The sequence below is a fragment of the Podarcis vaucheri genome, assembly GCF_965113315.1.
Source record: "Podarcis vaucheri genome assembly, chromosome: 8".
Classification (NCBI taxonomy): domain Eukaryota; kingdom Metazoa; phylum Chordata; class Lepidosauria; order Squamata; family Lacertidae; genus Podarcis; species Podarcis vaucheri.
The window spans coordinates 66,693,530-66,713,707 of NC_138766.1; the positions used below are offsets into that span (position 1 = coordinate 66,693,530).

At 40.5% G+C, this 20,178-nt stretch overlaps 1 protein-coding gene across 2 annotated transcripts in view; it reads right to left on the bottom strand.

Moving 5' to 3' along the window:
• MMP16 (matrix metallopeptidase 16) overlaps nucleotides 1–20,178 on the bottom strand; it is a 182,582-nt gene that overhangs the window by 88,864 nt on the left and 73,540 nt on the right. The window contains exons 2-3 of one of the 2 annotated variants that reach the window (XM_082233656.1): nucleotides 9,691–9,839; nucleotides 2,041–2,055 (exon numbers count right to left, since the gene is read on the bottom strand). In XM_082233656.1, the coding sequence (XP_082089782.1) occupies nucleotides 2,041–2,055; nucleotides 9,691–9,839 (164 nt within the window). The remainder of the gene's footprint in view (nucleotides 1–2,040; nucleotides 2,056–9,690; nucleotides 9,840–20,178) is intronic. The other variant, XM_082233657.1, reaches the window with a different exon arrangement.

Here is a 20,178-nt window from a genome sequence, read left to right on the forward strand (position 1 = left end):
AATACAGAGGGAACTATCTTTTCTCTTGTCCTACAGGCGCTTTGAGCTCAATACTAGCAAGAGAGATAAAGAAAAGTCTTTTGGAGTCCTCACAATGGAAACCATGTATGCTTACTCTGATAAGAAGAGGCTTCCAATTTAAAATGAATGCTACTAAGAAACCATTCATGGGCTAAAGAAAACAGATCCTTTCTTTAACAAACAATAGTTAGCAGATTTACAGTAACAGCGATGCAGGGGTTCAGTCAAATTAAATTCAGGAAATATTATTAGTTGTGCATTCTAATTGTTAGTTCCGCAAACAGAAAATCTCATGGAGTGGGTTTAGTAAACATTTACTAAATATTTAAATGAAGGATGGAGCTGCTTCTCTGACACAGCAAACATTTCTTTCTTTTCTCATGTTGTATGGCCAATATCTTAGGGACGCGGGTGGCGCTGTGGGCTAAAGCCTCAACGCCTAGGGCTTGCCGATCGAAAGGTCGGCGGTTCGAATCCCCGCGGTGGGGTGCGCTCCCGCTGTTCGGTCCCAGCGCCTGCCCACCTAGCAGTTCGAAAGCACCCCCGGGTGCAAGTAGATAAATAGGTACCGCTTACCAGCGGGAAGGTAAACGGCGTTCCGTGTGCGGCTCTGGCTCGCCAGAGCAGCGATGTCACGCTGGCCACGTGACCCGGAAGTGTCCCCGGACAGCGCTGGCCCCCGGCCAATAAATGTGAGATGGGCGCACAAACCCCACAGTCTGTCAAGACTGGCCCGTTTGGGCAGGGGTACCTTTACCTTTACCTATGGCCAATATCTTACATGCTTAAAGAATGTACCAACATAAAAATGCAGGTGTCTTCTAGTGAGGTTGAAGGGAAACCAACTCCTTTTAGGCAAAAGTCCTTTCTCCACCCCACAAATAGGCTCAACTAGCTGGGCTGGGAAACAACAATGCCCCACTGATAAATTCAGAATAAAGACATCACAGAGTTGACCCTGTAAAGTGCATAGACATACGGTGAGGCTCACCACCAGCTATCAAGACAGACTCATGTTGAATCTGAACAAGACCTGCAACTTCTGAACCAAGGACTTATGCCACACACATACTTGCGTTGTGCAAGAGTCGGCCTTGTGGTATTTACTCAGTTGTGTAACTGCTTCTAACTCCAGAGACCCAACATTTGAAAAATGTTGCTTGGTAGCTATCTCCACAATGCTGTTCAAGCACAACTGTCAGAACCTTGCAGGCCTTTTGCCCCAAAAGGGAGTGAATTGTAGTGAACTGAAATCATCTGGACTGAACCTACCTTTTAAGTCCACCAATGTAAATTTCCACATATATTTTGATACCTAATTCTAGGCAAGCACAATTTGGGAACTCTGAACATGTGTGGAGGACACAGCACTACAAAATGGATCTGATTTAAAATGTTAATGACAGGTCATATCAAGTACAGCCGAGATATTGTGATCTTTAAGAAAAGACAGCTTAGGTGATGCATTGGATCTGTATAAAACAGGACTGGGGAACCTGTGGCCCTCCTGGTGAATTGCTGGACTCCAACTCCCATCCTCCCTGATCATTGGTCATGCTGACTGGGGAAGAGGGGAGCCGGAGTCGAACAACACAAGAAGGTCCACAGGTTCTCCACCCCTGCTATAAAATCTTAAGGAATTTCCTTCCACTTGCATAGAAAGGTCTCTTTTTCAGATAGCTAAAAAAGACCATTATGATATATTATTTTGATCAGCGGCTGTGACTGATAGAATAAGAGGTCTTCTGAAGAGTGTATGTATGTACTAATTTGTAATTAAAATAAGATTATATTATGTGTGTTTTATAGATTGTATGCACTATAATTTGTAGTAATAAAAGGGTGTGATTTATCTTTAAAAATAAACATAGACATCCATAAACTTTCAGATGGTTTTAGCCTGAACAAATGTAAGGGCAGCATGCGGTTCTCATGCATTGATTCTATACAGCTATTACACCAATAAGCAGCACTCATACACATTGCAGTAAGCAAATAACAAAAGACAGATGGTCTCACCTTAAGGTGATATCACTACATCAAACGAAAGAGGCAAGGGATAAAGCAAAAACAAGAACTATTATCCTATGTTAGAAATACTCTACATACATTTATTACACATAAAAATAAAATCTGGAACACAGTACATAATTATTTGAGAAAAAGGTTGTTGTTTTCTAAAAAAGATTATTTTTGAAGTCATCTGAATCGGAGATCACCCATTGTTTACACTCACTGCAGATGTAATGGAGATACCTCTTTCCATTACATTTAAGGAGATTGAGATTAGGCCACAGGACTGTAGCTACATCCCCTATCTAGAGTATATTTATTTATAAAAAGCATTTATACACCACCTTTAGGCCCTAATACAATTTACTACATTAAACTCATTAAATTATTTAAACCAGAAAGCATTAAAACAAGCCAATCAACAGGCAGATGGTAATTAAAATAAGTTCAAATCTGGGTTGAATTAAATGTTTAATGCATTTGCATTTAAATATACAGGATATGCGAGCACCAATTTAAGCCTCATGTGTTAAAATGACCTTGGAAAAGGTATTTCAGCGTTTCAGGATGGATAAACATTTTGTAACTTATTTTCCCTCTCATCTTAGCTGTGGCTGAGTGCTACAGTCCAGCCAATAACAGTAAACTATGGTTAAGACTAACTAGGGTTTAACTTTAAAAGGTAAAGGTAACGGACCCCTGACAGTTAAGTTCAGTTGCAAATGACTCTGGGGTTGCAGCGCTCATCTTGCTTTACTGGCCGGGGGAGCTGGCATTTGTCCGCAGACAGTTTTTCCAGGTCATGTAGCCAGCATGACTAAGCCGCTTCTGGTGAAACCAGAGCAGCGCATGGAAACACCGTTTACCTTCCCACCGGAGCAGTACCTATTTATCTACTTGCACTTTGACGTGCTTTCGAACTGCTAGGTTGGCAGGAGCTGGGACCGAACAATGGGAGCTCACCCCATCACGGGGATTCGAACCACCAACCTTCCAATCAGCAAGCCCTAGGCTTAGTGGTTTAGACCACAACGCCACCCGTAGGGTGGCTGCTGTTAAATCTCCTAAAACTGCTCCTTAAAACTGCTGTTAAATCTCCTACCAACTCCTGACTGCATTAAAGGCAAGAAAGGGCTTAATTGCCATGATCCCCTGACCCACTCTCCATCTCTGTTTCTTCCCATCTTCATGGCCAAAATGACAGGCACAAGATGTTTCTATCTGTGACTTTAACTTCCTATATGCACTACAGGGTTGATTCATAAAAAGGGAATCTACTTTTCTCCAGCATACTTCCTGTGAACTAGGTTGTATGTTGCCGTGCCCAAGAGTGGGGACGGAGGAAGCTGCTATCTGGACAAGACCTCTGTGAGCCAAATCAGTGGCAATGTGTGTTGAAAACAATAATGTTTGCTCCCTTAGATATTACAGAGACAGACAAGGGCTGTAAATAATCCAAATGGCCCATTTTCAACCCTAAGCTTCAAAGCCATGGCTGAGAAGAGCTCTCAGGCTCTGTCAAGCATTTGATGGCATTTTTTGCAGAGAATATTCTTCCCGTCGTAAAGGGCTTTGTGCTCAAGGGAGGGATTTAGCACAGAAGACAGAATCCACAGGTAGGCAATCAATATTCAAGTTTCATTCCATATCCTTTCATCTCACTAGAACTATTTATAATCCACAGAACATTTTAACCCAAATTCAATTACCCTTCAGAGTAAAGAATTATCATGTCCTATAGCCTTTGTATGCATTTGCTTCGCTTTCCGTTGCAGTGGTCAAAAGAATCGTCCAAGTCACTGTAACAAATACTTCACTATCATTAGCTTTAAACCAGAGGTATGACTCAATGTATGATGTATGTCGAAGCACAGCTATGGCAAAGAAATATACTGCTTGCTGACTTCTGTAACCTAGACACATTCTGTCTAGGACTGTCCTTATTTAATGTAAATGAATTTCACAAACCCTATCTTTATCCCAAGAACACATTTACACTTGTTAGTAACATATACATTTTAGTGAACTGCATACTTCCCACTGTTTGTTGCTGCTACACTTGTGGATTTCTTTCTTGCATATACTTTTGAGCAGTATTTCTCATTTTTTAAAGCATCATTACTATAATCACCATCCCATGTCAACTCCTCCACTTTGTAAGTGAAATCAAGAACTGATGATAATTGCCAACTGAATGCACATAATCACACATGACAAGTTACACATAGGGTTTACTCAGTTTCTCACATAAAAGCAACTTCCATGACATCCAATGTAGAGTTGCTCCATTCTCTATCAAATGCTCCTCCACAGTGAATAGAATTGTAGATAATTTCCAACATCACTTTTCAAAAAGGAAACAAGTCATGGCCACTTGGGCTGTGAAATAGTTGTGTTTTCTGGTCCATGTTAAATTGTGTGATAACCTTTCCAGAATAAAAAAGTTTTTTTTAATGTTTGCGATAGACTCATGGGAAATATTTAGGAATACATGAAGGGAATAGTTATGGTAAAACCCCTCTTTGCATGCAGAAGTTCCAGGTTCAATCCCTGGGCAACTTTTCCCATTAATACTGACCTACCTGGAAGTTCTTCCTTGATAGTTTCCATGCTGCCCTACCAATTTTAAAGGTGAAAGGCCATAATCTCCAATGTTCATTATAAACTAGTATCTTTTGATCTGGTGAACTTTGAAGATCACAAAGATAGATAATAATTCTAGACTATCCTTAATTCTATTTGGGATTATCTAGATGCAAAACATCTAAAATATATACTTTCAGGTGTATCCAAGACACATTGTGCTTTGCAAGTCCTCTCCCTCCTGCACACTCTGTCAGAACTTAAAACTACATCAGCAGGGAAAAAATGCTTAGGAGGACTGAAGCATAACAAATGCTACAAAAGCCAAATATCACAAACTAGTATGTGCTGTTTGCACAAATAGAAGCAGAGCTGTTTAAGGCTGCATGCTAAATCTTCAGTTCAAAGCATTCTTCCTTGTGTGTTATATTGAAATAGAGCAGACAGTCTTCCAAAGAAACAAAGCTAATTCTGATTTTCCAAATGTTCCTCTTTCAAAGGGAAGACTTTATGAATCCATTATAGAAGGAAATCAAAAGCATTGAGCTGAAGAAATAGGAATAAAGAAAATAAGAAAATTTAAAGAGATAACCTGGCATTTTTCTTGCACAACATAAAGCTTATTAAAATAATATTTTGATTCCACATATATTCCTCTGGCTTTTCCAATATATATCATTTCCCAGTTTAGTAAGACTGGAATTTCCCCTTGATTTTACCATACTTTAATCTGGTTCTGAATAAGAGGAAGACAGACTTCTAGTTATATAAAGTCAGGCAGATACCAGGCAGATTTCAGACAACAATATCATCCTTAGAAACTCCAATTAAGTCTGTAACAATTCAGTTTGTTACAGCAAGCTTTCACTGCACTAAACCTGCCTCTCCTACAGGGGGCATGGAAACATCATGTCCAGCTTGTCAAGAATCCTAATGGATGCCTTCCAGCAGGCTTTCACAAATACAGTTTTGCAGAAAAATTGGATCCGATGTGATGTTAATACAAGAACTCTGAGAGGTGACATTGTACAAGTATTTTGAGAGCTGACATTGTTGCACAAGTAGTAGCACTCAAGCTTAAATGTCACCACAGGTATAACAATAACAACGCCAGTTGCACTAGGGGTTTCATAGTATCTTTTGCAAGTGCAAGACAAACATTGGATTTGGCTGTTGTGCTACAATACGGCTGATAGACCCTAGTGGAATGGCTGTACAGTATTACATGTGGGCTGCCACAATTGGATATCACCCATTGTATTTCATCAGAAAAATACCATGAGAAGTTAGATGATGCTTGATAAATATAGACTTCAGCAGCCCTATAACCAAGGCACACTGCTCATATGAGCATGTTCCTAATTGAGGCACACATTTTTAAAATTAACATTGTCTTGATGAAAATGCATACCAGATGGTTGCAAAATGTTATCACTTCTCTTTTCTAGCTTGCTATGAAAAGTTAGGTTTCCATACGTTCCATCACAATATGAGAAACTGGAGACAACTGAACAATGTGATTTGTATGAAATTATATTGTTTGAGAGCAGAACGGATGCCCTCAGAAGGTGGTGAACTCTCCTTTTTTGGAGGTTTTAAAGCAGAGGTTGGATGACTATATGTCAGGGAACTTTAGCTATGATTCCTGCATTGCAGAGGGTTGGAGTCCCAACTCTACAATGCTATGATTACATAAGTAGGGGCAAAGGATCTCAACCTCTATCACTTTATAAAAGTTTGGATGGGCTAATTGCCTTAGTTAATTGCCATCCTTTCTCCAGGGCCCTTGCTTCTTCTATCCTGGTCTAAATTAAAAGCTAGCAGCTGATATTACAAAAGCAGCTTTGAATCAATTCCAATAATACATGTTGTGGGTCTGTCCATTAAAAGGTTTCAGAAGAAACTCCTATCACCAAGCCTTTGGATTATGGTGAAAATAAAACTAAAACCTATAAGACTAAGGGATAAATCTAATGCACATCTATTCCCAAGAGTTTATTAGTAGATTTAGTTTTCCTTTAAGCTCTTTTAATTGGCTTGCAGCTCAGCTCAGGAAGTATTTAAGATGATCATCACAAGTTGCACTAAGCCTGATCAAGAAGATTCTGCTAACTAGAAGATGACCTCTCAAAAAACTTATATTGGCTATCCTAATTGAAAACAACTTGATTTTTTAAGGGGATTTTAGGTGCAAAAATAAGCACTTGGAAAAGCAAACATCTGAGAACTACTGAATACTCAAAGATATGATGAAAGGTAGTAGAGCAAAATTAGTCAACCTGCTGTAGTCATCTGATGCTATCATCACCAAATGATAGATAGATAGATAGATAGATAGATAGATAGATATCAAATTTATCGCTGTAAGCAGGGATTCACAGTTTTGATTGCCCTGGTTATCATGGCAAGTGAGATGAAAGGAACTGCAGGCTTCCTCTCCATTCAGAAGTTCTATGCCCCTACTGGAAAAAATGCTGTCCCAGTAGAGTAGGTGGCATGACCTCCCATTGTTGCTGCTGCTTACCAGGGGGTAGAGGGGGAAACTTAAGGTTGGTGTGGCACCACTCTACCACCTAGTTTTGCCCACCAGTTAAACTTGGCTTGCTATGTTTGGGGGGAGATAATAACCTAGCTCACTTGCCTTTAAAGGTTCTAAAGCAGAGCTAAAATAGCTCCATGTCATATTCCAATAGCCGTGCAAAAGGACTGGAGAAGTACGTTCACACCTGTTTCCTGCTAGCAGGATGAATTCTCCTTTGTAATTCTTTTTGGTGGTTTTAGCTGATGGAATTTTCTTCTCCGCCTCCAACTCACTTAGCAGTTCAGAAAACACACTACTGAAACTGCTGGTGCCAATCTCGGATTGGAAAAATCATTTCATTCCACTCGCTCATGCATTATTGCACTGAAAAGCAATAAAGAGCAGGCCTCATGGGTGCCCTAAGGGAAGGTGAATGGGTCAGAAATACTTGAACTTTAGGAATTTAGAGAATCCAGCAACAGGCATCATCTTAGCCATAGACTGAGAAACTACAGGATGCCTTCTAAGAGCTCTAGATTTCAGTAACATATTTCAGATTGAATAGACAGGGGAGAGATTAGAGACAGGGTTCTCTGTTAAGCTAACATGAATGAGCTTTTTGACAGGAGAACAGATCTTCAACTGCTTGAAACTTTTAAATGCCACATTAGTGGCAGTTTGGGGAAAGCTGTACATTTCACCAAAGGAAAATCACCTATTGCAAACTGACAGTAAGGAAAGTTATAAATGGAAAAGGAAAAGATAAAGAAGTATGTTTTCTCAGTGGTGGTTGCTGCTACCAAACTGCTGGAAGCAGGGATACTGAATGAAGCAAAACAGTTTATATGGAAAAATATGGAAACTTCATTCTGGATTTGAGAAACTAGGATCACTAGCTAGTTTACAGATTGACCACAAGAAATACGGTGTTACACTATTAAGTGGTCTTATGGCCATGTCGATTTCTTAAAATTCCCTACACAGATGCACAAATCACCATACTGGCTTGGATTCAATTGTTGAGCATCCTTATTTTAAAACATTTTGAAATCTGGACTGAAAATTAATGCAGAAGGTCACGTCCAGGAATGTTGGCATACAAAAATGCAAAGGTGAAAGGAACTAGACAATCTATTGGTTTTCCTTACAATTTAATAGCCAGGTGAAAGTACTTAGCATTATAGCTAACAAAGTCATTGTGCAAGTGGAACGAATTCTGCTCATTCAACAGATTTCTTCTCCCTCCTCTCCTCCTGTGAAGCCCTCACATCTGGGGTTCCACCAACTCTCTGGAGAAGTTTTGGGGCTGTCTGGCAGTGTTTAGGGGGGAGGAGAGAGAAGGGAAGATCCATTATGTAGGCAGAAGTTGTTCCCCTCACATCATGAGGGGTGATGTGTAAGAACTTTTAAAAATAAAAATTAAGATGCTGCACACAAAAAACAAAGTGAGTTTTGCCATTGACACCAATTGGCTGCAGACTCCAACCTTACATATTTTTGAGAATGTCCCACTGGATTCAAACAAAATCGCATCTGGGTGTTTGTATACAGGACTGCAGTCTTAGTCTAAAATCCTGTGTCTACCCAATTATTAGCATTTTTAAAATAAAGTGCCATTGATATACAGAGGTCTGTGCAAAGAACATATAAACTAAATCCTGAAAATTTGGAAGGCAACAAACGGCTGGGGAAGAAACAAGTGAAAATAAGTAATCTGGGGGGACAGGGATGGAGGACAGAATGGGAGAGACAATTGTAGCAGCTTGCCTTTCATTTAAGAATATAACATAAAAAAGAACCTTGCTAGATACGGGCAAAGGCCCATATGGTCTTACATTCTGTTTTCACAGTGGTGAACTACATGCATTTGGGAAGTTCAGTAGCACTCTCTCCACTTGTGATTCCCAGCAAATGGTATTCATTCACTTTGTCCTTCCTATGACATTTTGGCCTGTGCAAGGTTTCCAGTTTACATAAGTACCAGATAAATGATGACACATGACTACATACATTTCCTCACAATGTTTCTCTAAACATATGCTTTTTTTGCTTCACGCCTATACTGTAAATATGCTTTCAGTGATGGCTGTTTCCCAAACTATCGTTCTAAGAAACTTTCCAGTGTCAAAGTAAGGGGTGACAGCATGTATGACAGAGAAGCCTATTTTCTATCTACTTTTGAAAGTTATGCCACATATGAAAGCCAATTTCTTCCTCCTTATGTTTCCCACACTAACCTATCAAATGCTTTGTCACCACCATAAAAATTGTGAAGTGAAAGTATTTCTGTTGAATGTTTATATAAATATTGATTTCCCATGTCTGATTTCATCTTCCTTTTCTCTCTTTTTGTGAAATGGACTCTTACTGAAACTTCAATTATATCCTATAGAGTTCCTACATTTTTTCACCAAATGTATGTTATAAGGGGGGACCTTATATTCAGAGTGACCATTTAAATTTGCAGAGATATCTTAGCTGGTCAAAACCAAAAATTTATTGCACTTTGAGGAGTTTAAAGAAGCAAGAGCAGTCCAGTAACAATTACTTACTCGATTGTGTTCCTGTCCACTTTTCCTGTCATGTTAATGCCATAGAACTGCTGCATAGCAGCTATAGCAGATTTCATTGTCTCTGCAGTGCGCAACACTGACATTCTGGGGTCAGTTGGTGGAAGATAGCCGTACTTTTGTAGCCACACCTATAATGACAAGCATAGTCTGTATTAGGGAAGATTTGCACCTACAATCCCCTCGGTGCCATCTAGTTAAGCTTTTCTTTCAAACGTAAAAGATGCAATTCAAACATAGGAAAAACAATCCACAATACATTTTCTTAACATTCACTGAAATCAAGAAGAATTAAGAATAAAATAAAGTGTTTATGATCCAATTATTGCAGTGGAATGTGCACGCTCTGACATCTCCAGACTGTATCCATAGGCAAGAAAGGTTGTAAGAATAATTATTATACATATCTTATGGATCAGAATAAGGGGCAGCATGGATGGACCATTTGGTAGACAGGATGACCTATTTTTATAGAACCGGGTTGTTGTTATTGTTTTAAATGTTGTTTTACAACCCAAGCAGACAGTCCTCACATTACTACCCAGCATCTTCCGGCAATCAGCACCCTCAAGTCCACTGTCAATTAAGTCTGCTGAGGTCTCAGGTCAAGGATAACAGCAGTCCCATTTTTATCCTTATTATTATCATCATTATTTCTATACTGTCCTTCATCTGAGGATCACAGTGCTGTTTACAATATAAATACACAAAAATACATAACAAATAAAAACAATACCCCCAATACACAGTTTAAAAGTCCACAGATTGTTTAATTAGCCAAAGATCAGGGAGAAGACACCAGGCAGGCCTGCATGGGGAGAGCATTGTTCTGAAGCAATGTGGAGGCTTCTGACACACACAAAAACATGGGGGCTATGCTGGCTTCTTTTAGCCATAATGTTAAAAACACAGGAAATCTAAGGCCACATTCGTACATTACTATACTTCTCAGAGTCGTCAACAATCAATCAAGGGAAGCTCTGTGAGATGAACAGGAATCACCTAACAATTATTGGAACCCTTAGGAAACTACAACTCCCATAATTCTTTTTGGAGGAAACCACAACCATACTGCTTTAAACGCATGGTGTGAATGTGGCCTGAGAATTCAGTTGGGGGAAGGGGCAACAGTAGCCCCTCAATCCTGGCCCTGTAAACAGAGTCCCAGAACTCACCCTTCACTGTTAAATGAAGCGCTCACAGATTCACATTTTTATTTTGTATTTCATTCAAGACTTTACAGAGATCTTTTAAGCAATACTCTCTCTCTCTCTCTCTCTCTCTCTCTCTCTTCCATGTGCTGAACTATAACCAACAAAGAGTTGATAAGCATCTGACCTAATTAGCAGTGATGTGGTCTGATTTTCCACATTCAGCTAAGCCACGTTTATCTCTTACACATCCTGGTTTAATTTCCTTTCAAGAAGAACCTCTCACCTTCAAGCCACATCCTTCTTGGATGAAGGCCCTCCTGTAATGTTGTTCTGTTCCATTTGGAACTGTTTCATGTGTTAGTAATAATTTTACCCGTTTTTATAACTGTCTTTTATTGTCATAGCCCACCCTAGCATGTTGTAGCAAAGGCTGAATGATCTTATAAATAAATAAAAGACTGTGTCTAGCTTATGTATTTAAAGGTTTGCAACTTACATATTTAAAGCTTTGCAGCTTCCTATCTTGTACCTTGTGAGGAAGTTGTCAAATCACAGTGTGCTGATACTGGGCTAATCAGTGTAACTTTCACAATTAGAGTGACAAATCCCCCTCATACTTCACTTGCAGTGTCAACTTACACACCGTCACTAGATGGAATAAAGGACTTCAAGCTTCACATAAAAGTGAAATGTACACCAGCTGTAGAAAGGCAATCCTTAAATATCCACTGTTCATACTAACCATTTATTTTCAAATAACCTATCCGTTCTTGAGGTCTCTATTCCCAAATCTAGAAGAACATTACCAACAAAGTATCCCTCTGATGCTAGTGTAATGTCATGAATGGTGTTTTGGCATATCTATGGGTGCTCCTGATCTTAAGCTGCCATAGGAAAGCTTTAAGACTTATCCAGCCACTGACCACATTAACAGTAAGCCACCCCTCAGAGGGACACATGTCAGTGGTGGACATGGCCGAAGTACTGCATGCATACACTCACCACAAATACAGACTACACAAGCAACCACACACAAATCCATGCAAGTACAGAGCACACGCACAGCACTGGGAGATAAAGCTGGTGAGACATTTCCCATGGCTTGCCAGTCCAGGTCTGGGACACAGGTTCATGGCAGATATGGCTACCTGTGGCTACTGGCCATGATGGCTATGCCTCCACAGCTGGAGGCAATCATCTGTTTTAGTATTTCAGCTTTCAGGAGTTTATTTATTTTAAGATCAAGCAGTGTATAATTTTTTAAATAACTACATAATATAAAAAAATTATTCCGAACACCAGTTGCTGGACAGTGTTCTCGAAGCTACAAACATGAGTCTGACCAAGCTGCGGGAGGCAGTGGAAGACAGAAGTGCCTGGCGTGCTCTGGTCCATGGGGTCACGAAGAGTCGGACACGACTAAATGACTAAACAACAACAACAATATAAAAAATTTATTCTGAACACCATTTGCTAGAAACCACAAGAGTGGAGAGTGCTCTTGTGCCTGGGTCCTGATTGTGGGTTTGTAAATGTGAGAACAGGATGCTGGACTAGATTGACTTTAAAAGCCCTTTCCTAAGACTGCTGCAGCTGTAAGTTCTTAGGCTGCAGCTTTAACAAGGAGCAATAGCCTGAACATGAAATTACTAATACAGTCATTCAAGAGACAAGTTTTTTGCCCAATCTGTTTTACACCCTACATAGACATGTTGACGGAACCTTTGTTAAGGAAGTATTATTTATGAACAGGACTTATATGCCGCCCTACAACAAAAATACTCTGGGTGGCTTGACATAAGGAAATCACCTTGCAAGGAATTAAAACCCTTTTCCTCAACAGGATTTCTTTTGAACAGAACATTATTATTACCTTTATTTATATAAATTATATGTGTGTGTGTGTGTGTGTGTGTGTATGAATGACCAATAACATTCTGTTGAACAGAAAACCTGGGGTTTCTGAGTATGGTGGTAGGCCACTACATACAATAGGCACAAGCCTCTATTTGAATTTTCTTCTGAAATATATTTGAGACGAGGGGAGAAAAATGGGAATAGTTAACATCCAACAGTATGGAATTATCTGTGTAATTTTCCTACAGGTCTCTCCATTATTTGCAGATGGAGAAGAAACACAGGAATTAATTTCAGCAAATTGCTTCCATAAACGCTGGTACAAAATTAAGTTAGAATTGCTTGGCTCTTCAGCGAGCCTATTAAATCATATTGAGCAATTTAGGAAACATGCACATATTAAGTACACATCAGCCCAAACAGCTTTGTTATTAGAAGGGTCTCAACACATCTGCATAATACAAAATGCACTAACAGATGGTGGTGGGTTAATTTGGCAAGGCCCATAGAGGGATAGTCTACTGAAATCAAATCAGGGGGTCGAAAGGTTGAGCTGCAAAGTTCCTTTTGGGGAAATGATTATTTAAACTGAATCTGACATTTGGTTTTCCAGTTCGGTTTTCATAAAATAAGTTTGCAGTTTCCAGTGCTTCAAGCCTGCATCAGCAGATTTGAGGTGCTGCCCATCAAACATCTGCAAAACAGAAGAAGAAAAATTGCGCTCCACTGCCTGCAAAAGCAGCCCACTTTATAAGTTACCTTTTAGTCTATTCAGTTTGCTTTCTTAGAGGTGACTCTAACAATGTGATTCTATGCATCTTGGCTTGGAATTTAGCTACGCAGAGTCCAGTGCTGCTTTTAGCCCTCCCCAATAAGTGTGTGCAGCGCTGTAGCCTCAGAAAGGATACCTTTGGAATCACAAGTGAATATTCTTTGAGAGGCTCAGATGAGCCAAAAGAGCCCGAGGTTTCACTCGAAAAAAATCATTTCAAAAATGTCAAGAACTAATTTGAAAATAAAAATAACATGTTATATAACCATATGCACAGAAACAATTTTGGGAATTTTGCAGCGTGAAGAGAAAAAGTCGTGCACGTTGCTTTCGCTGGTGCCAATGGCCCAGTGCCCACCGGCTTCAACGGAAAGAGAAACGAGTACCAAAGTAAATGAATGAAACAGAGCTAGCCTTTATGCAATGGAAGATTATTGCCTCTCCCTTCCCTTTCACACCTTTTCAAAAACTAATCATATCACCACTCCCACTAACACATAGGCCCACTATGTTAAAGCTAAATCCTGATCCATCCATTTTGGTAAACAGAGCCAATGAAAGGTTTTATTCATTCATTTGGCTTTATTATTTTTTTAAAGGCAAACTCTTTTCAAAGATTTGCAGAAACATTAGCAGTCCAGAATATGTAGTTATGCCCAACTTGCTGTATGAAGCAACAAGATCCACTCATTTTTATCAAAAGGAAGGGACCCTCAATCTACATCTTGCTGTATGCAGAGCAGGAGATTATAGAGATCACATTTGTGCAGAAAGAATTAAGGAGATGGTGCAACTCTCCTATGAGGAAGGTTCACAAACTTTGAGGCTTCTTAGCTTCAAACAAAATGGGGAGTGAAGTGGGGACATGATAGAGGCTTACAATATTATGCAAAGTGTAGCCAAAGTAGACAGGAAAGAGTTTTTCTCCTATATAAAAAAGGTAAAGGACCCCTGGATGGTTAAGTCCAGTCAAAGGTGACTATGGGGTTGCGGCGCTCATCTCGCTTTCAGGCCGAGGGAGCCGGCGTTTGTTCACAGACAGCTTTCTGGGTCATGTGGCCACCATGCGCTTCTGGCACAATGGAACACGGAAACGCTATTTACCTTCCTGCCACAGTGGTATCTATTTATCTTCTTGCACTGGCGTGCTTTTGAACTGCTAGGTTGGCAGGAGCTGGGACAGAGCTCACCCCATTGCGGTAATTCGAACCGCTGACCTTCCAATCGACAAGCCCAAGAGGCTCAGTGGTTTAGACCACAGCGCCACCTGCATCCCTAACTCATCTCGCAACTCAGAACCATCAAAAGAAGTTGAATGTCAGAAGATTCAGGAAAAGAAGTACTTCTTCACACACTCAAGGCTTCACACATAGCCTTACTTAAAACTGTGGAATTTGATAATGAAAAATATAATGAAAGCCATCAACTTCAGCCACTCTGAAGGGGTATTAAATACTTAAATGCAGGTAAAAGTTATCGATCGCTACTAGTCTTGATGGCTATTTATTATCTCTAGGATCAGAGGTAGCATGACTCTGAATACCAGTTGCTGGAGAACAACAACAAGAGAGTGCTGCTGCAGTCATGCCACAGTGGGATTATAATGCTCAGGTCATTGGGCTTAGGTGCTTTTCAGCAGGCTGTTCTCATGTCTTTACATAGCCATTTTTAATTTGGTGCCCTGCTTTATGAACAGGTCAGATCACATGATTATAACATGAGAGTTCTATGTTCTGTTCCTCCCTTCGCAGTTCATTGATGTACACAATTTAGCTTTCTTCTAGTTTTGACTTGAATCCAACATGAATTAGAGACCACCTCTGCTACTTTCCTGCATGACTGCTGTGGTCAGGATTTGGCTGAGAGTCTAGCAGAAAACAGTTGGCTCCTTTATAGCTGCAATTCTATACACCCACAACCTTGTGTTCTCTCCAGATGTTTTGGACTACAACTCCTATCAGGAGTTGCCAGCATGGCCAGTGATTGGTGGAAGTCCATTCTAAAGCACTATCTTGGGAAAGATCACTATAAACTGGGAGCAAGTCCCATTGGACTCAACAGAACTTACATATGAAAAGACTTGCATAGGAATGCATTGTGAAATTATATCCAAATATGTGCATGAGACCGAAGACCTACTCAGAGTCTTTCATAGCTAGCTTTTGTTTTTTTCTTAAACAAAACCTGTAATTACACTAGAGTATACTTTAATGTAGGAAACTAGAATGCAAATATACATTTAATAATGAAATGAAATAGTTTTTTTGTTGTTTTATCTCATTAATAATTACAAAAGATCCAAGAGTGCTTATGGTTTGCTCTCACATGTCACACATACTAATGAGGCAAGACTGTACAGCAAAGCCAAGATCTGAACTCAGATTTTACAATGATGAGCCCAACGTAAGTGCATTATACTGCATCTTTCAGTTATATCAGTATTGATGAGCTGAAATGGTGCAATGGCTGAGAACTATGAGGGACCTGACTCTGAAGTCTGCTCTTGTAATCCTGAGATATTGCTCCTTAAGTACATCTAATAAAATATGTAATCTAATAAACCCGTGTTCAAAATAGGGTTGATGATTAAATATAATAGTCCTTGTATTCTTGGAGCAATGCTATTAGCATACTATCTATATGAAAGTCATTTTTAAATATTCCAAAATGGCCTCTTAGTCAATGCACTTCATCTATGGAACACTGTCTCCTCTGGGATGGAGGGCCAGCTTTTATGGGTTTTCAGTGTCAGCTGAAAACTCACTTTTTCACTCAGGCTTTTGCTGGTTATTAGTGTCTGACTTTAGTTGCTACTATATTTCTCTTAGTTATTACTTAATGTTTTATTTTCTCTTGCCTTTTTAGTTTTATTACACTGTTGTTTGTGTTTGTAGTTCATAGTACCCTGATCACAACTACTTCTGTGATGAAGGGTGGACTAAAAATATATTTAACTATATATTTACTTCTTCACACAATGCACAGACTCATAACTGGGTAGGTCCAGGTTGTGGTAAAAACATCTTTGTGTGAAGGGGGTGATACCTCCCACCCATAGAAGATGATGCTGAGACCACTTCTTATGGAGCCCATCCTGGGTTCAGAATATGTGACTGCTACTACCCACTTACAAATGTCCCTGTTTTAAGAAAAATGTTTGAGAGGCTAATGACAGTCTAGCTCCCCATTGTCTGGGAAGAAATTCATTATCTGGACCAATTCCAGTCTGGTTTCAGGCCTGGTTTTGTGACCGAATCCGCCTTGGTTGCTCTGGCAGATGACCTTCATCAGGAAAGGGAGAAGGACAGGGAGACTGGAACCCTGTTAATTCCGCTTGATATCTCTGTGGATTTCTATACCAACAACCATGGTATTTTGCTAGATCAACTCTGTGAGTTGGAAGTGGGAGGTTCCATATTATGGTGATTTGGCTCCACTTCTAGCGTAGTTTCCAGAAGGTAGCATTGGACAACCAGGCCTCAGCTAGGGAACAACAGTGGGAGAGGACTTTTGTGCTCATGTCCTGTTTGTGGGTTTCCATAGGCATCTGGTTGGCCACTGTGGGAGACAGGATGCTGTAATGGATAGATCTCTGCTCTTAAATTCTTATCAAGGGAGTGACTTTTGCTGATTCCTCATTCCTCTGCAGCTCCCTGATGTACTCCAGAGGTTGGGGGCACCCTTCAGAACAGTGTGGGAGGTGGTGCAGGGATACAACCCCATGTAATCCTGAATCATAGGAAACTAGCATTACCTTTTGTAGTTGAACAGGTTTATTCTGCTTTAATGTATTTGGCAGGGAACCACACCTGAAGGGTTTACTGCCAGCATCCAGCTATATTGACCCAATGAGATGAAAATGCAGATTGACAGGGCCAGCTTGGTATCAAGAAAATACCTCTTTGCATACAAACCCAGTAGGATGGATGACTGAACACCTCTTGTATCAACTTGAAAGCTCCCTTGTGATGCATTGTTATGTGATCACCAATCTCAGATAATCTTGCTTAGTTTTGTTTATATGCCACCTTTCTGCCTAAAAGACCTCCCAGGATGGTTCATAAAAGTTTAAAATACAAATAGAAAATTTGAACAACTCCACAAATTAAGCTCAAATGGCAAAGAATCAAACAACACAACAAATTAAGCTCAAATGGCAAAGTTTCAATAACATCCATGACCCACTCCCCCAAAAAAGTCAGAACTGCACACCAAGATTAAAAACAATGACTTGGATTGAAAGATGAGTTAATTTGGGGTAGTTCATGGATGGAAAGTTTTCTGCCCCTTTCTCTGACCCTTTAAAAGCCTCTTTGGAGTGGACCCTCCTGAACAATGTGGGATGGGCCACAGGGGGCAAGGAGGGGAGGGGAGGAGAAATTGTTCTGTGAACCTCCTTAAGTTAAGCACCACAATTTCCCTGGGTCTTGTGCCACGGGTGGAGTGGGGGTGGGGAGAGAGATTCCAGCCAAGTCAATGTACTCCTCTGCTTGCTCACCCTTCTCCTTAAACTCTTGCTGACACTGAGTGAAGGTATTTTTCTACAAGTCTGCCCTTCATCATTCTACCTAAAATTCCCTTTGCATCTTCACAAGAACATCTCAGGGTAGCATAGAACTTCGCACTTTAGGCGTGTGGTAGTATAATAACAGAAACCACAAAGGTTTGCCATAAAGATTAAAAAGTACTTCTTCGGAAATAAGTTTAAACACAAGGATAAGTAACATACCCATTGGAGAGACAATTACAGTCAAATAAACTTAGGAGTTAAACGCCACCCACTTTCCCTCCAGCTAAACAGTCCCTATCAATTTAGGAGTCACTAACAATTCTGATGTTAGGATGGCACTCTTGATTCCCTTCAGAATGGCATTCATCCCTTTGCCCCCAGAGAGCATGCCTTGATCTGCCTACCAAAGCAAATCACTGGGCAGATATAGCCGGGGCCTACATGACTCCTAATGCTCAAGTTCAAGAATATTAGAGGGTCTTAATTCCCTTCTATGGAAAGAATCTATGTGCCATGCTCTCCATCTTCAATGAATTCTACCACCTTCCAATCTGATCCCTGGAAAAGTTAGACTTGACAAGTTAAGCTCCAAAGAAGCCTACATGCAAGTTTCATATTACAGACCTTCACAAGTGAATGGTACCTCTGGGGCTGGCTCTGGTTACCAGGAGCTGGGGAGGCCTTGGAGTAAGCAAGCAAGCAGCAGCAAAGACCAGGGGTGGCAACAGCGGCTGCCCAGAGGGCTCCCAAGGAGAGGGATGAGGAAAGGAGGCTGAGGGAACACACCACAAGGGAGGGAGGTTCGAAAAAGAGTGAGAGGCTACCAGCTCTGCAGGCAAGGGTTGTCATCTGGGCAGCCCAGGACTTCTATTCACTCTGTCCAGGCTTCTACCCCAGCACTTCGGTGCTGATAACGCAGCCGTTTGATTTTATCCTCGAGACAGACAGATGCCAACAAGTTCCTTTTAGTTCTTAACATTTCCATCCTTAAAAAACAAAGACACACACCCCTACAGCTGAACTTCCAATAGGTGTTTGCACTGAGCAGTCCAAAATGATGTCCAAGCTGCTTCCCTGAGTGGTTACAGTTAATTCAGAAGCCAACTATGATGGACAAGTTGAAATTATTCCCTCTGGCGTGCATTACCTTGTCAACATTAAATTCAGCCTGCCACTAATAATCAAGCGCTACCCATCCGCTTCCTCCAAAGCTCTGTTGATACTTCATGATCATGATGAGTGAATATACCTCACAGACAAACAAAAATCCTTATGTTATGGCAAGCCTCTAAATCTAAGGTGACAGGTAGACTTTGTATTGTTTCTAGCAATATGAGAGCTAACGAATAGGTGGGATTGGCTGCACATGGAGCCCATCTTTTTACTGGGCGCATCCAGCCTTTCAGTTGGAACCACACTGACAGCTAATGCCTGCCAGCAGTGAGGGCTCACCAAGTCTTATCTGCCCTGCAGGCAACTGCCAAAAGAGCAGCATCTAAGGGCACTGGACCTTGGGGGAATATAAAAGATATTCCTACTCATTTTCATTTGGTGAGGTATGTGCCTGGGAAGGGATGTTATGCTTCAATTCCAGCCTTCCTCATGGCCCTTAATGTCACAAGTGACCCAGTGATCTAAGTGGAAGTTTTATAATCAAATTTGTGTCTGGTGAAATATTCACTGAATGCTCTTAGAATTAACATGGCAAAAGGAAGAGAGAGAGGGGCACACATCATAGAGTCGATGAGAAAATAACCCTTTTGTAATACACTGCAAGCAAAAATTGGATTCCCTGCTTCAGAGGTAGCATGTGCAATGCCTTTTGGCTGTCTTGGACTACAATTTCTATAACCATTGGCTATGCTTACTGGGGCTGATGGAAGTTGCAGTCCAAATTATCTGGACAGAGCCAGGGTTGGGGAAGACTTCTCTAGCCTTAGTGAAATAGCAACATGACAAGGAATAGACTTAGAGAGGGCTGTGCGTGCCAAACAGGTTTTAGGCAGGATTCTTGTTTCCTTATTTTGTTATTATATGGCTTTGTATCTAAATAGGTATATTTCACAAATTATGTGTATGAATTTGTTGGGTTCATTGCTTAGTTTTGACTGGACTGAAGCCCTGAGGACAAGGGTGGCATCAATATCTGATTGCCCAAACCATGTTTAGTCCACAGC